Source organism: Gallus gallus, chromosome 17 (assembly GCF_016699485.2).
Source record: "Gallus gallus isolate bGalGal1 chromosome 17, bGalGal1.mat.broiler.GRCg7b, whole genome shotgun sequence".
NCBI lineage: Eukaryota > Metazoa > Chordata > Aves > Galliformes > Phasianidae > Gallus > Gallus gallus.
This window is the reverse complement of record NC_052548.1, coordinates 3,067,936-3,082,757: the sequence shown is the minus strand read 5'-3', so window position 1 is coordinate 3,082,757 and position 14,822 is coordinate 3,067,936. Positions and strand designations below refer to the sequence as shown.

Here is a 14,822-nt window from a genome sequence, read left to right as displayed (position 1 = left end):
GCACCCAAACCGGGCCAGCCACGAGGAAGAGCACCCCACAAAGGTGGGCGCTGGGGCTGTCCCTGCCTCAGCTTCCCCAGTTGGGAGCACACCTCCCAGCGCTAAGGAAGGAAATGGGGGGAGTGGGTGAAATATTGCTTTAAGCTCCTGATGTTTATCCTGTGACCAGGTGTAGCAGTGCAGGTATTAAGGCTCCACGTGCTGCTTGAAGTAAGAGTGGATAACCCCCCAGCCAGCGGTTTCTGCCTTTTGTTTCTCCTCTCCTATGATCACAAGACCCCTCTCCCCCTCCGCTCATTAAATCAGCACCTTCTCATATATATATTACATATATATATATATATAATTTATAGAGAAATGACTTTGTAAACAATGTCCTTCTACTTCACAAAGAAGTGTAGTCCATGGCATAAGGCAGCTACAAACACAGCACCCCACCCCGGGGCCAACCCCGCCTGACCCCCAGCGCTCAGCTGAAGCAGACGGGGCCGATGGTGAACCCAAACTGGTGCGAGGCATCGCCGTCGTGGAACACAGCCAGGTCCCGTAGGGGCAGCAGGGCCAGCTCCTCCGTGGCGAAGTGGAAGATGGTGTCAGCGATGGAGGAGTCGTTATCCAGCTGAAAGGATGACGAGTGGTGCTGAGACCCCCGGCTGGGTTCAGCCCTACCCCTGCCCCATCCATCCCACCTGGCTCCATGGGGATGCTCAGAGCCAGCGAGCAGCTCAACCCTGAGCCCTGGGTTTGCAGTGCTGAGGATGCTGCCGTGTCCCAGCCCCGCTCACCAGGCAGCCCTGCAGTGTGGCCACGTAGCTCTGCTCCCGGGTGTCAGCCAGGAAGCGGATTTCCTTCTGAGGCTGGCGGTGGTGGTGGGCAGCGGGGCGGCAGGAATAGGAGACCTTCTGGGCAGCCCTATGGCTGTGCAGGCGCAGGAAGCGCAGCTGCACCACGCTGGCCCCTACGTACTCCAGCTACGGGGACAACCAGAGAGACATGGGGTGTAGGGTCCGCAAAGCCAGGATGGGATGCAACCCTATGGAAGCATGGGTCGGGATTGTGTTCTGCAACGTGCAGCCATGGGGAAAGGGGGGACCTTAGGAAGGGCTCTGTACCCCCCTGGCAGCCCTCACCATGAAGCCTCCGGGCAGAGTGCTGAACCACTCAAAGGTGTCCGAGGAGGCGTAGGAGCTCAGCCAGGCTTTGATGGGGACCTGTGGGGAATTGGGACCTTGTCACCCTGTCCCAGCAGGGGATGGTGGCACTGCTGCGCTGCCAGATCCACCCCCACCAGCTCCAAACCAACTGAGGTGTGCATCCACCCTGAAGCGTGGGGATGGGGAAGCACCATCCTCACCCCAAACTGCTGCCACCGCTCCCTGCAGTGACAGCAGTGACAGCAGCACGGCTCCAGCATTACCGTCCCTCTGCAGCCACCCCAGCACCTGGGCTGAAGGCGACCCCCGGGGCTGTACCTGGTTGTGTACGGGAGGTATGCAGGTCTCACCCCCTGCCGTGAAGTTGCAGAAGGCCACGAGGGCATCCCGGGTGCTGCCCTGGTTGGGGTCGATGTAGTAATGCCCTGTGGGAACGCAGAGTGGAGCTGATGGTGCAGGGGGGGGCAACATGATGGTTCCCAGGCTGCAAACCCCCAAGCTGGGGATGTGCTGTGTTATTTCTATTCCTTGTACCCCTACACCTTCCTTGCGTGCATGTGAGCACCCCAAAGTGCAGCTCCCTCTGAGCATCCTGGGGCCAGAGACCATAAATCCTACTGAGCTCAAGCCCAAACCCTCATTCCCTCTTAAAGGCATTTATAAAGGATATCTGTCCCCCCCCGCCTCGTCCCCTGGCTGGGGCCACAAGGCAGCCCTGTACCATCGGGCAGGTTGGGGTGGGCCAGCAGCAGCTCCTTGCAGGTGGCCGCGGGTTTGTCCTTGGTGCCATCGGGGTGCTCAACGAGTGCTCTCAGCTCACGGCTCAGGGTGTGCAGCAGAGCCAGCACTGTGGTACGGTTCAGGCAGTCGGCGGGATAAATCAGGTGCTGGAAGGTGATGGGGAGGGGATAGCCCCTTTTCTCCCCCCACCAGGCAGAAAGGTGCCAGGGGTGGAAGACCCCAGACCCGCACAGCATCACGCACCCATAGCTCCTCCTCAGATAGCATCAGTGCTGGCCCGCTGGGACCGGGAGGACCAGCCAGCCCCTGGGTGACAGTGATAACAGCAGTGAGACTGCAGCCCTCGCAGCACTGCCCCTCCACGTGGCACCAACCACCGCTTCAGGTCCCCATGGAAGGCACAGGGGACACTGGTGGCTCTCCTTACCGGTGGTCCTGGCTTGCCCCTGGCTCCCGGGTGGCCCAGGAAACCTTTCAGCCCCTGTCAAAGGGTGGGGAGGAGGATGAAGGATAAGCAAGGAAGTGAGGCGCTGCCTTGCATTCCCAGATCAGACATAGGGCTGTCCTCACCACGCACTCACCTTCTGTCCTGGCAAGCCCTGGAAGAGAAGAGCAAAGGGGCTCTGAGCAGGAGCTGCTGCCCCTTCAGACCCCACGCATTGGGGGCTGAAGCACTTACCGGCTTCCCAGGGAGCCCAGGCAGTCCCCGTGGGCCGGGGGGGCCAGTGTCACCCTGCAGAGGGACAGGGGGTCACAAACCAGCCCCTGTCCCAAGTTACTCTTTGCTGGTGCATTCTGCCCCAGCCCATCACCCCACAGTACCTGCTCTCCCTTGGGCCCTGGTCGCCCAGGAGTGCCCTGGGGTCCATGCTTGCCCTAGGGGACATGGAGAGGTGTCACAGGGTGACAAAGGGAGCAAGCAGGGAGAGCTGCGAGCCCCCCCCACGCACCTTGAAGCCATCGTCCCCATGCTGCCCTTGGTGGCCCCTGCTGCCCTTCTCACCCTATGGGAGGAAGGAAAGCTGTTGCAGCAGGGAGAGGCTGGGAATGGCTGGGTACATTGGCTGGTGCACTGCAGCACCATGGCACACGTCAGCCTGGAGGCAGCTGCTGAGGGTACATGTCCCCCACGTGGGGGTGGGCATGGCACGTGTCACCCACCTTGGGTCCTTTGTGGCCAGGGTCGCCTATGAAGCCCTTCAGCCCAGGGATGCCCTAGGAGAGAAGCAGCAGCCCTCTGGCCCTGTGCACCTCCTTGCCAAGGAGCCCTCAGCAGCCAGGATGGTTTGGTGAATTTGGGGAGTTTTTAGGGATCTTGAGGCATTCCTCCTCATAGCTTTGGTTTCCCATTTTGGCAAGCCCCCCTTGCCCTAAGAAACCACCGCTACAGATGCAGGGCCAGCTCTTTTGGCTGCCTGCAGACTGTTTGCATTTGGCGATGTTCCCAAAGCTGGGACTTTTTTAATAGAGAAGCAGCAATCCCAGCAATTCAAGTAACTCCTTGACTGTGTCTTTAGCCAATGCTTTGGATGCTGATTGGGGAGGAGAGGGCAGGCTGAGAGCCATGAAACGATGGGAAGCTCTGCTCTTTTTCAGGTCCCTGCTTTGGCTTTTGGGGCTGGGCAGCAAATGGAGAGCAGGGGACACCCTGAGCCCCTCAGCTCAGTGCCAGTACTCACATATAGTCCTTGTAGGCCCTGGGGCCCTGCCAGCCCCTCGGCACCTTGATGGCCCTGCAATGCAGAAGCATTAGTGGGGGGCAGAAAGGGAGGCGATGGGGACAGAACCCTGGCCCTGAGACACGGTGCCCCTGTACCAGCCATCCTTCAGGAAAGGCACCAAAGGATGAGCACCACAACATCCCCGGCACTGATGGGGTCACCCTACCTTGGGTCCGCGGGGGCCCCTGGGGGCCCGGTGCCCCACCTTGCCTCGCTTGCCCTGGGAACAGGAGGTTGAAGACTCGTGAGCAACTCAAGCAGCTCAGATGCACTGACCTGACTGCCCACATCCCCTCACTGCCACCGTGGGGACACAGCCCAGCTCTCCATGGGGACAGCGGTGCCCTTTACCCGTCTGCCAGCTTCTCCAGGAGCTCCTTCTGGCCCTTCCTGCCCCACATCACCCTGGGGAGAGAAGAGATGGAGATGTGGGTCCCCAGCACTGGGCGGTGAGGGGCTGCTGCCTGCACGGACCTGGGGATGTCACTGGGGTGGTGCTGCTGAGCTGACCCCAGGTGTCCCCATGCAGGATGCTGCCAGCATTACCTTTTCTCCTTTGTGACCTTTCTGCCCTGGGGGACCGGCTGGTCCTGGAGAGCCCTAAAATCCCAAAGGAGAAAGAAATCCCTCTTTGAGGATGCTGTGCCCAAGATGCTCCCTCCTCACTCTCACCATGCAAAGAAGGAGGGCTTGAGATGATGGATGATGTCTCTTTTGGGTTTCAGCAGGAACAGGGAGTGCTCCGTGTGAACATTCCCTATGATCCCAGGAAATCTCAGCCACCCACTCCAGTACAGCCCCCCCCCCCGCCCCCTCACCGTGTGCCCTGGTTCTCCCACTGTGCCTGGCTCCCCTTTGGCACCCACAACGCCCTAAGAAGAAAGAGAAGAAATAAATCAACCCTACTCCTTGGGTATCCTGGTGGCAGCGCTCAGCTTGGAGGGCTGAGGATGGGGATGGCACATGGGCAGAGGGTGGCACTCACCTCAATGCCACCAGAGCCCGGGACTCCAGCATTGCCTGGCGGCCCAAGAGGACCCTGCGTTCATTGGGAGATAAAGCACGAGGCCCTCAGCTCTGAGCTGTTCCCCATGGGACCCCAGGATGGGTTCAGTCCCCTCCACTCTGTGCCTCAGTTTCCCCGCAGAGCCCCACTCACCTGTCGGCCCGGCTGCCCCCGTGTGCCCGCTGCTCCCCCAGCTCCTCGGTGCCCAATGTAGCCCTTGAAGCCAGGGCCGCCCGGCCGCCCACGTGCACCCACTGAGCCCTATGGGACACACGGATGGGGCTGCTCATCAGGCAGCAGGTGCTGGCCCCTAAATGCCTCCCTGCCCCATCACAGCAAGCATCTCCTCCTGCGCGTCCCATGGCACCTTCCACCATCCCCAAACAGCAACCCTTGAGCTGAGGAGCAGCCTCTGCATGCCCCCAGCCTCCCCCCAGCAGTGACAACAGCCCCGAGGTTAATCATCAAAAGCTCATCAACCTGTTCCACGCTGGGAACTCACCACAGGGCCAGGATGGCCGGGGTCTCCCTTTGCTCCATCCTCTCCTGCGGGTCCCTGTGGAGATGTTGGGCACTCAGCACAAACCCACCCCACCATGTGCCCCATGCTCAGCCCCTGGCAAACATTGGGAGCATCCTCTCCCCCCCCCCCACACACACATGCTCTGCCAAGGCTGGGAGCGATGCCAGCTGACACCTGGGTGCCACAGGGACACTGATGTGTTTATGGCAGCAGTGGGTCCTGCACAGGGCTTCAGCACCCTGGGTGCCAGGCTGAATTCTGGGGCTGGGAGCGTATACACTCTAAGGTCTCTGTATTTCATTTCTGCCCCTCCCCCCAACAGTTATGGGGCAAGAAGTCCTTCAGCTTCACTTTGTGCTGGAAGCAGCAAGGCCCCTTCAAGCTCCCAGCTCCACTGGTGCACACACAGCAGTACCTCCAGCCCAGCTGCTCCGGCAGCTCCATCCCTGCCGCAGGGTCCTGCATCACCCTGGTAAGGAAAAGGAACACTTCCAGCTCTGCCCTCAGCTCCCAGCCCCATTGCCCTTGGGTGAGCTGTCCCACATGCGAGCCATCCCTACTGCCTCCCCACCAGGACTTGGGAAGAGAACAGGGATGGGGAATGGCTGCGGCTTCACCCCACTCTACCTTCACTCCTTCAAGACCACGGAGCCCGGGAGGGCCTCGCAGACCTGTCCCACCCTGTTTGCGGCAGGGGAAAAGAGCCACTGACCCATAGAGCCGGGCTGCAGCCCAGCATCCCGCTCACAGGTGCCCCATTGCCGGGGTCTGCAGCCACCCCAATGGGATGGGGACATGCGCTGACTCACAGAGCGTCCCCGGGCTCCGGCGGGTCCTGCAGCACCACTGACACCAAGCTGGCCCTGGGGCAGAGAGGGGGACGTGGTCAGTGGGGGAAAGCAGCGTGAACCCGATGAGATGGGTGCACGGCACACAGCGATAAGAGCAGTGGCCCTGGGGCCGCACGCACATGGCGAGTGCAACCCACGGACACTGCCAATGGGAACTGGCGTGGGTGTCACACCCACGGGAATAAAGCACTCCCTCAATGAAATTTGCTAGCTGGCGTTTTCCACAGCTCCCAGAGCCAAGATCTGCTGGGGTAAGTGCTGCTCCTCATCGCCCCGCACCCAACCGCATCCACGCAGCTGTACTTACCAGCAGCCCCTCCTGGCCCTTCTCTCCTTTGCGGCCTTTCTCTCCAGCCTCCCCCGGTGCAGCTCCCAGTCCCGGCACTCCAGGAGGGCCCTGGGGGCCAGCATCTCCCTGCTCCAGGATACACACGGAGGAATAGCGATTAAATGAGTTTCCACATAGAGACACGTCAGCACACAGGTTCTGATGCCAGCTCTGCACCTTTCGTCCCCGCGGTCCCGGCTCACCCAGCTCTCCAGCATCACCAACATCCCCCTGCCAAGGGGAGAAGCATCAGCATCCAACTCAGCAGCCCCATCCCAGCCCTATCCCAAGGGATCTCTGCTCACACCTCCTTCCCCTGCTGCCCAGGCCCCCCTGGCAGCCCTGCTGGCCCACGGTCCCCTCGCTCCCCGCAAGCACCGCTGACACCCGGAGCTCCACGAGGTCCTGCATCGCCCTGCCAAGGATGGAGACCACCAGGGTTACTCTTAGCTGGCTGATGCTGCCCCATGGGAATGGATCTGCTGGCCCCATGGAACTGACCTGCTGGCCTTTGAGCCCCGGCCGCCCCTCAGCTCCCACAGGTCCTGGAGGTCCCTGCAGAAGAATCACACGGTGGGACCAGCCTTGTCCCCTGCTCCAGGGCTGGATGTCTCTCCTGGAAAGCTGCTGCTTCCACATCCCCACGTTGCTCAAAGGCCTTCCCTTCGCTTTCCCCCTGCTTTGGCTCAGGGTCAGCAGGAGGTGCAATGGGAGGGCACAGCATCCCACACCTACCTGCTCACCATCCAGCCCACTGACGCCAGCTTCCCCGGGATCCCCCAGGACACCCTGCCAGGGAACACGAGGACAGAGAGCTGCAGCATCCCTCCAGCCCAGCCTGTGCTAGTCAGAAGGGTCGCAAGGCACCATCCCCTTGTGCTGGGCAAACAGGGTTTAGTGGCAACCCAGGGGATCAGCCCCAGTGCCAACGAGGGGAACAGCCCCCCTCCTCCCATACCTGCTCGCCTCGCATCCCCGAAGGCCCCTCAGGTCCCCTTGGACCTTCTCGGCCCTGCGAACAAGCAATCCATATTAACAGCACCGTGCAGTGCTAACCCAGCAGGCCCCTGCAGCCTGGATGCTGAGGACCCAACAACCCCACACCAAGCCCCCTGTACGTCCCTCAGTGCTGAGCAGCCCAGTCCCACTGGCATCCCACTCACCGGGTACCCAGGAGGGCCAGCAGCCCCTGCTGCTCCAGGTGCTCCTATTTCCCCCGCTAAGCCGGGCTTCCCAGGCATGCCATGCAGCCCCCGCACACCAGGAGCTCCCTGCAATGCCAGGAGGACGTTTAGGATCCCAGACAGCGTGTGGGTCTTGTTCTCCATCACCTCTCTCCCACTCCATCACACAGCACGCAGCTCCAACTCCGCACAGTGCAGTTCCCCACTCACCGGCAGCCCTGGAAGCCCCCGAGGACCCGGCTCTCCTGCTCTCCCCTGAAACAAGAGGGACCCCGAGCAGGCTGCAGCAGAGCCAAAAACCCTGCCCAGGCCACCCCCAACATGCAGCAGCAGGACAAACCGCCCGCAGATGGGGCTGGGGAACACGTTGCCAATGCCATTGGTATTGCATGCCGTGTACTGCAGGGTGCTGCATGGAAATGCATTGTGTTGTATCGCATGGCACACGTTGCAGGATACTGCACAGTATGTATTGCTTAGCACACGTTGCACTGTGCTGCACAGCATCTATTGTACTGTGCTGCATGGCACGTGGCACGGGGCATTGCATGGCTGCAGGAGAGAACAAGCAGGTGAGCAGCCCAGAGCAGCCCCAGCCCTACCTGGGAGCCAGGAGCACCTCGTGGACCAGGGCGGCCTGGTGGGGCCTGGGGGAGGACAGAGACATCAGGGCCCCATGCTCAGCCCTGACCGCAGCCCTACACATCCCCTTTCCCCGACTCTGTTCCTTAATGCTGGTGGCAAAGATTTCCCATTTCTCTGCACCCAGCAGGGAGTTGGAGCTGCCCAGAGGCAGCCAACAGCCCTCACCTTGGGACCAGCTTTTCCAGGGAATCCTGGTGGGCCTCGGGCTCCAGCTTCTCCCTGTTTGAGGACAAATGATAAATCCTTTCTGCCACCTGTTTTAATGCAGTAGCTCCTTAAGAGGGGGGAAAAAAATAGCGGTCCGTCATCTTATACAGGAAGCACAGCAGGTGAAGTGCAGGGAGAGCTGCTGGCTCATCCTGAACGGGGCTGGATTCTGCCCCACAGCCCCATAGGATCAACACCCCAGGCCTGGCTCTACCTTTTCTCCCCTGTGTCCTGGCTTCCCACGGTCGCCAGCCAGTCCTGGGTAGCCCTGGGGAGAGGGTGGTGTTAGGATGATGCTAGGAGGCATTCAGGGTTGTGCAGCAGCACTGGGGTTTGGGGGAAGCAGTGGTGATGCTCAGGGCTCGGTGCCTTGCTTGGCTTTAGCTTATAACCCACGTGGATCCACCACCCCCTCCCTTGGTCCCCATGCCTCTCCTGGGCAGCTGCAGCACTTACATACATGCCGACCGGCCCCTGCGGTCCCTCCAAGCCAGGTTTCCCAGGCAGACCCTGCCAGGAGACAGAGCCCTCAGCACCCTGCTCATGTGCTGGGCTCTGGGCTGGGCAGACCCACGGGGCAACAGAATGTCCACCCCCAAGTGCCTCCCCAGGGCGCAACTGCCCCTTTGTGCCCCACATCCAGGCGCTCTCTGAGCAATCTGTGTCCCTCTGTGTGGCCCCAATGGGGATGTGGGTCTGGACCTCATGCCCAGGAGCAGCTCAGATCCCCCCACTTTGCTGCCAAGCCTGGTGCATCTAAACCTGAGCAACCACCTGGATCCTCCCCACACCAGCCAAGGGGCACTCATTGCCACCAAGCGTTCCCCAGGACCCCCACACCCATCCCCATCCCCAGCTCTCACCTTTGGACCCATGCAACCCAGGTCTCCATCAGCTCCAGGTTTTCCTTGGGGCCCCTTTGGAAGTGTTCAGGTAGGAGATTTCAGCCAATCCGGCCCTTTGCTGGTTCCCCAAGGAGGGGTCATTCCCAGCCCTCCCCAGACACCCTGCTGCCTTCCCACACATAGGAGTGCAGAAGAGGAAAAGGGGGGGGATCCATGCAGGTTGTCCTTACTGTGGGTCCAGGAGGTCCTGTGTGCCCTCTGCCCCCCTGCACACCGACAAAACCCTGTAGGGAAGGGCAGAGGATGAGCTCTGGAGGAAAGGGAGAGGAGCACGAGGATGGCAGACAGAGAGGGTGATAGGAGAGCAAAGGCAGAAGCACAGGGAATGGAGAGGCTCCCAGGCAGAGCAAGCGTTAGGAAACCTTTGGAAGGGAAAACTCGCCATCAGTGAGAAGGAATGTCAATTTTGCAAAACCTATTTCTTAAATGCACCCCTCACATTCTGTCTCCTTTGCCCTTCGAGGGCACATCCCTCAGGGCAGGGAGCTGCACAGGGAGAACACAGGTGTGGATGGACAGGAACGAGGCAGAAGGATGGGCAGCTCTACTCACCGGTGCTCCCATCCTGCCTGGGCTGCCCACAGCCCCTGGGGGACCCTGCAGGGTAAGGCAGGGGGTGGTGAGGATGGAGAGGAAGGGCAGCTGTTCCCATCCCTACAACCTCAGCCACATGCAGGCAGGTCTGTATACAATATATAGGATGTAGTGTAGAATGGGAACCTGTATACCAGGCTTTCCTTCTGTGCCTTCTGCTCCAGGGATGCCTCTTGAGCCCTGGAAAGAGGATCTCACCTCAAAGCAGAGCCCGGTGATGGGCACCACAGCTTCCCAGCAGCTGTGCCCTCCCGCAGCCCCATGCAGATGGCATCACCTACTTACAGGTGCTCCTGGGGCTCCAACCAGCCCACGCTGGCCCCCACGGCCCTGGAAAAGAGTGAGCACTGAGAAAAGGTTCCTTCTGGCAGGAAGTAACACTGATGGAGATTCAATGGGGGTCACTCAGCGAGCGGCCCCTGTGCTGTTCCATCTCCCCCCCCCCAAAGATGCTCCAAAATTCAGCTGTAGGCAACCACAGCCCACAAGTTACCCTGGCGCCCCGCGGTCCTGGCATCCCCTTTGGGCCATCGGGTCCTCGGCCTCCCTACAATTCACCCAGAGAGAAATGCTGTCATTTTAGGCAACCCTTCCACCTCAGGGAGCACCGCAGGGTGGACACAGGGTGCCGTGCACTGGGGACACGAGGCTGGCAACCTCCATGCTTGGCTTCAGCACTGAGTGGCAGTGTGACACTGTCCCCTGGGTGCTGGCACTCATGCTGGGGCTCCAGGGCATGGTGGCCACATCCCTACCCCTCCCCGCAGGGGTGAGGGTAGCCCATGGGGTACCACGATGCGGTGCCAAAGCCATCACTGACCTTCGGTCCTTCGCTGCTGTTCAGTCCCATTGGACCCATCTGCCCTTCCTCTCCCTGTGGGAAAACAATAGAACAGAAATGACTGAGAGGATCAAAGAGCATACAAAGGGTGGGTGTGCTGAGCTCCCGTGGGCTCGGACACAGCCATAGTGCTCCAGCACGGGTGGCTCAGACCGATGAATACTGCAGCAGTGCACGAGGCAGCACAGCCTGCAAGGTGGGAAAGGCAGCAAGATGAGCTGTGCTGCATCCCCACCTCCTAGGGACGTGGGAGGGTTCATTTCTCCTCCTGAAGAGTGAATGTGAGGGCAGACCCAGGGAGGCACCCCAAAAGCCCTCTCATGGTCACCCAGGCTGCACAGCCCCTGCCTGATGCTGCATCTCCTCCCCGACCCTCTCACTCCAGGTGACAAATGAGAGGTCCCAGAGCCTTCATCCCTCAGGAGGAGGAAGAATGTGGCTGGCAGAGCTGCCCACGCTCCCTTCACCCCTCCCAGGCTGCCTGCCCACCCCCAGGCTCACCTCAGGTCCCCGGGGTCCTGCTGCCCCGCGGGGTCCGGGGAAGCCCAGTGAGCCCATCTGGCCCCGCAGCCCTGGGGGACCCACAGCTCCTGGTGCTCCATGCAGACCCTGGGCGGGAGGAGGATGGGAATGGATCAGCAGCACGGTGTGAGCTCACACACGGCTGGTCTGGCTGCTGTCCCAGCCAAAGGAAGGGAGCAGCTCCCAGCCACGGCCCTGTGCACCGTACCTTGTCTCCTTTGGCTCCCAGCTCTCCCTTGGCTCCGCTGGGACCCCGGCAGCCCTGTAAGAGCAGCAGAGGGGAGGGCACCCTCAGATCTCTTGGAAACCACAACCAAAGCTTGGTCAGATCCCATTTGGGGCACTGATGCCTATTTGGGTGTCACAGCGCTGGCTCTGCTCCCATCAGTGACCCCATCCCATGTCAGCCCCTTGTCCTCATTAGAGATTTATTTAACACAAGCAGAAGCGCTCCCAGTGTCCTCGTCGCCCTCAAAGCAGGTGACAGAGCACACGGCCATCTCTGCCCTCTCCTCGTGGTACAGCACTTCAGACAAATGCACAACTGCAATGCCACCTATTCCAATGTCAAGCCCAAATGTGGATGAGCTGATGGAACTGGTGCTTTGGGCCACTTGATCGTGACTTTCCCATCCCCTGAGCCATGCATGGTGTGGGTACCATCACTCACCCGCTCTCCTTGGACGCCTTTGGAACCTGGCAGGCCAATAAACCCCTTCGGAGAGAGGCACAAAACATGAGTTAAAAAGCACAACGCAGAAAGAACTCTGCTGGTGGGGGTGGGGGGGTGGTTGGGGGGTTGGGGTTTCTGGGCATCACCCCACAGTGCTTTAGGGGTGCTTCAAGGTGAGGATGGGACCCCCCCCCCACCCTGTCATTCACCCCCATGGACTCACCACAGGTCCCTCCTGTCCTGGTTGTCCCCTCATTCCAGGGACCCCCTCTGTGCCCTGCAAGGGGAACGCCAGCATCAGCCACCCCAGCGCGGTGTTTGTACAGCCAAAAAGCAGCACAGCCCCCAGGGGAGGGGGCGCCTTGAAGGGAAGCTCTTGAACCCAATTTCCAGCCCCACCAGAGGCCAAAAGTGGGGAAGAAATTCTTACAGCGTCTCCTTTGGGACCGGAGGACCCCTCCATCCCAGCCGGACCCTGCAGAGAAGCACGCAGGGATGGGGCTCAGCAGCTCCTTTCCCATCTCGCACGTGTGCACCTCAGCAATGCAGGACAGCACCCGCACATCATTTACCTGCATACCCCCGAGGCCGGGGGGGCCACGCCGCCCCTGCAAGCCCTGTGGTCCCTGAAAAACAGCAGAGGGGTGAAAAGCTCCCAGCACCCTCAGCTGCCCCCCCCCCCCCCAGACACCCCGCTTGCTGTGAGATTTGCCCGTCCTGACATACCTTGGGTCCGTGGGGCCCAGGCAAGCCGGGAGGACCCATCTCTCCCTGTGGAGAGAGCAGTGAAGGGATGGGGTGAGCGCAGCAGCTGGAAGATCCCAAAGGACAGAGCAGGGAGTCTGGGCAGCCTCACCTGAGAGCCGTTGACTCCTTGGCACCCAACAGAGCCTGGCTGGCCTGGCTGTCCCTGCAAGGCAGGAGCAATGCTCAGCCCCGGGGCTGTGGGAGCTGAATTGGAGACGGGGTTGGAGCCCCCATAGCATTGCCCACTGCTGTGGGAAGCGGAGCACTGTGACTTACCATAGGGCCAGCAGGGCCTGAGGCACCCACTGAACCACCTTCTCCCTGAGGCAGCAGAGAACAGATGCCATCTTATGGCGTGATTTTCTGCTTTGAGTCTTCACATCCCCAATTCCCCCCTCCTTCTTTGCATCATGCATCAAGGACTCTCCGGGTCCATTATCCCTCTGTCTCTATTTCTTCCCTACTCCGTGACCAAACCACTTTCATTTCCCATTTGCCTCTCCTACAAGCCCCATTCCCTCTCAGTGGGATGCCTCCCAGTGACTGTGCTGTCATCATGCTGAGAGCAGCACAGAGCCCAGGGCTCCTTGCTCTTTATGGGGCAAGGCTGGAGACCCAGAAAAAGAAAACCCCCTCACCTCCGGCCCTGCAGGGCCCTGGAAGCCCATTGCACCCTTCAGACCTGCCATCCCCTAGGACAGAAGGCAAAGGGCTCTTAACAAAGTGCTTTTGTCACATCCCTTGCAGTAGAGTGGGGGAAGGCATGGAGATCCCAAAGGCTTTGTCCAAGGGCTGGGACGTGTGCAAGGGGACGTTGGCCTCACCTCTCCGAAGCAAAGGCATTGATTGTGGATAAGGGAATGAGGATGCGGCAGGAGGGGAAGGAGCAACGTGCAAAGAGAAGGACACCCCGTGTTCCTGCATCAACTCACGTGAGCCCCAGCAGGACCAGGCAGGCCGCTCTCCCCTTTCACCCCCTAAAAAAGGGCAAGAGATGGAGGGCAGCACGGCCTCGGGGCAGGAGGTGCAGGGGAGGCTGTGCAGGGCAGGGACAGACACCGCACCTTCATTCCCTTCTCGCCTTTCTCCCCAGCAGGTCCAGGGTCACCCAAGAAGCCCTGGAAGGGATCAAGGTCAGATGAGCCACACACAGAGCATTGGGAGCTAAAACACAGCTGCTGTGGCTCAAAGGAGCACTGGTGTAGGGCAGGGGATGGGGACCCTTAAGCTTGCACTATCTCAGGAAGAAAAGAAACAGCACAGAGCTGATCCCCAGCACGCTGCTACCCTGCTCCTGTGACCCACATTGCCCTGGCCAACAGCAGCCATGTGCAGTCAGGTTGACCCCAAGGGCAAGAGATTCTCCGTCTGGATGATGAGACGATGCTTACAGGGGAACGAAGTATAGGCCAGAAAAGTACAGGCCAGCTCACCTCTTCTCCCTTCTCACCAGCCAGCCCCCGGTCCCCACGGAAGCCCTGCAGCCCCTGCAGAGACAAAGGAAGGAGTGGACCGTGCACCGCAACAGCTCCCAGCCCTACATTCCCTGGGGTCACCGTGGGGTCTGGGCAGCATCACACAGCACTCACCTGCTCACCAGGCAGCCCACACAGCCCAGGTTTGCCCCCTAAGCCAGGGGACCCATCCAAGCCAGGCTGTCCTGCACGACCCGGCCAGCCCTGCAGCCCCGGTTTGCCCTGCAGAGAGAACAGACACCGTGAGCCCCACTGTCAGCTGGGGGGGGGGGGGGGGGACAGGAGAGGCAGAATATCCACGCTGTGATGAAATGGAGAAGATGAACACTGAGCTCTTGCTCTGACAGAGGTGCCCTTGGCCACCACGTGCCCAACAGGGCGCTCATCACAGGGCACTGCTCCGGGCACTGAGAGCTCCATCCCCAAACTTGAACAGCAGAGCCACCGCCAGAAGCAAACTGGGAGTAGGGGAGTGCACTGGGAGGGAGCATTAAGAGTGAAAGCCCTCTGTGTCTGTTGCTCAGCTCTGGGGCACTCCAGCTGTCCTCAAATCCTTCCCCACGTGCAGAGCTGAGGCTTGGGGCAGTTTTCTGCTTGTCCTCGGCTCACTGATAGCTCTGAATTAAGGCAGAATAAAACTCAATCTGGAACTGACAGAAGGCATTTCCCTTCCAACCGCTTCGATTGTTCGGATTCCCCACGAGA

At 60.5% G+C, this 14,822-nt stretch overlaps 1 protein-coding gene across 10 annotated transcripts in view; it reads right to left on the bottom strand.

The window, feature by feature from the left end:
• Positions 1–326: 326 nt before the first annotated feature.
• The window catches only part of LOC101747382 (alpha collagen LOC101747382), a 42,739-nt gene continuing 28,243 nt past the window's right edge, over positions 327–14,822 (bottom strand). For 3 of the 10 annotated variants that reach the window (XM_025156090.3, XM_040649234.2, XM_025156097.3), the window contains 56 exons: positions 14,232–14,339; positions 14,076–14,129; positions 13,707–13,760; positions 13,575–13,619; positions 13,281–13,334; positions 12,919–12,963; positions 12,752–12,805; positions 12,622–12,666; positions 12,468–12,521; positions 12,326–12,370; positions 12,119–12,172; positions 11,893–11,937; positions 11,431–11,484; positions 11,202–11,309; positions 10,680–10,733; positions 10,353–10,406; positions 10,145–10,189; positions 9,986–10,039; positions 9,818–9,862; positions 9,436–9,489; positions 9,224–9,277; positions 8,817–8,870; positions 8,575–8,628; positions 8,319–8,372; positions 8,111–8,155; positions 7,719–7,763; positions 7,488–7,595; positions 7,283–7,336; positions 7,060–7,113; positions 6,826–6,879; positions 6,632–6,739; positions 6,502–6,555; positions 6,304–6,414; positions 5,955–6,008; positions 5,773–5,826; positions 5,561–5,614; positions 5,125–5,178; positions 4,776–4,883; positions 4,602–4,655; positions 4,435–4,488; positions 4,163–4,216; positions 3,968–4,021; positions 3,783–3,836; positions 3,575–3,628; positions 3,057–3,110; positions 2,846–2,899; positions 2,718–2,771; positions 2,575–2,628; positions 2,477–2,494; positions 2,323–2,376; positions 2,139–2,201; positions 1,876–2,041; positions 1,473–1,579; positions 1,131–1,211; positions 786–971; positions 327–619 (listed from right to left, as the gene is read on the bottom strand). In XM_025156090.3, coding sequence (XP_025011858.2) covers positions 470–619; positions 786–971; positions 1,131–1,211; positions 1,473–1,579; positions 1,876–2,041; positions 2,139–2,201; positions 2,323–2,376; positions 2,477–2,494; positions 2,575–2,628; positions 2,718–2,771; positions 2,846–2,899; positions 3,057–3,110; positions 3,575–3,628; positions 3,783–3,836; positions 3,968–4,021; positions 4,163–4,216; positions 4,435–4,488; positions 4,602–4,655; positions 4,776–4,883; positions 5,125–5,178; positions 5,561–5,614; positions 5,773–5,826; positions 5,955–6,008; positions 6,304–6,414; positions 6,502–6,555; positions 6,632–6,739; positions 6,826–6,879; positions 7,060–7,113; positions 7,283–7,336; positions 7,488–7,595; positions 7,719–7,763; positions 8,111–8,155; positions 8,319–8,372; positions 8,575–8,628; positions 8,817–8,870; positions 9,224–9,277; positions 9,436–9,489; positions 9,818–9,862; positions 9,986–10,039; positions 10,145–10,189; positions 10,353–10,406; positions 10,680–10,733; positions 11,202–11,309; positions 11,431–11,484; positions 11,893–11,937; positions 12,119–12,172; positions 12,326–12,370; positions 12,468–12,521; positions 12,622–12,666; positions 12,752–12,805; positions 12,919–12,963; positions 13,281–13,334; positions 13,575–13,619; positions 13,707–13,760; positions 14,076–14,129; positions 14,232–14,339 — 3,663 coding nt within the window. In that variant the 3' untranslated portion in view covers positions 327–469. Of the gene's footprint in view, positions 620–785; positions 972–1,130; positions 1,212–1,472; positions 1,580–1,875; positions 2,042–2,138; positions 2,202–2,322; positions 2,377–2,476; positions 2,495–2,574; positions 2,629–2,717; positions 2,772–2,845; positions 2,900–3,056; positions 3,111–3,574; positions 3,629–3,782; positions 3,837–3,967; positions 4,022–4,162; positions 4,217–4,434; positions 4,489–4,601; positions 4,656–4,775; positions 4,884–5,124; positions 5,179–5,560; positions 5,615–5,772; positions 5,827–5,954; positions 6,009–6,303; positions 6,415–6,501; positions 6,556–6,631; positions 6,740–6,825; positions 6,880–7,059; positions 7,114–7,282; positions 7,337–7,487; positions 7,596–7,718; positions 7,764–8,110; positions 8,156–8,318; positions 8,373–8,574; positions 8,629–8,816; positions 8,871–9,223; positions 9,278–9,435; positions 9,490–9,817; positions 9,863–9,985; positions 10,040–10,144; positions 10,190–10,352; positions 10,407–10,679; positions 10,734–11,201; positions 11,310–11,430; positions 11,485–11,892; positions 11,938–12,118; positions 12,173–12,325; positions 12,371–12,467; positions 12,522–12,621; positions 12,667–12,751; positions 12,806–12,918; positions 12,964–13,280; positions 13,335–13,574; positions 13,620–13,706; positions 13,761–14,075; positions 14,130–14,231; positions 14,340–14,822 lie in introns of those variants that run through there. The other 7 variants (XM_025156091.3, XM_040649233.2, XM_025156093.3 and 4 more) reach the window with 7 other exon arrangements.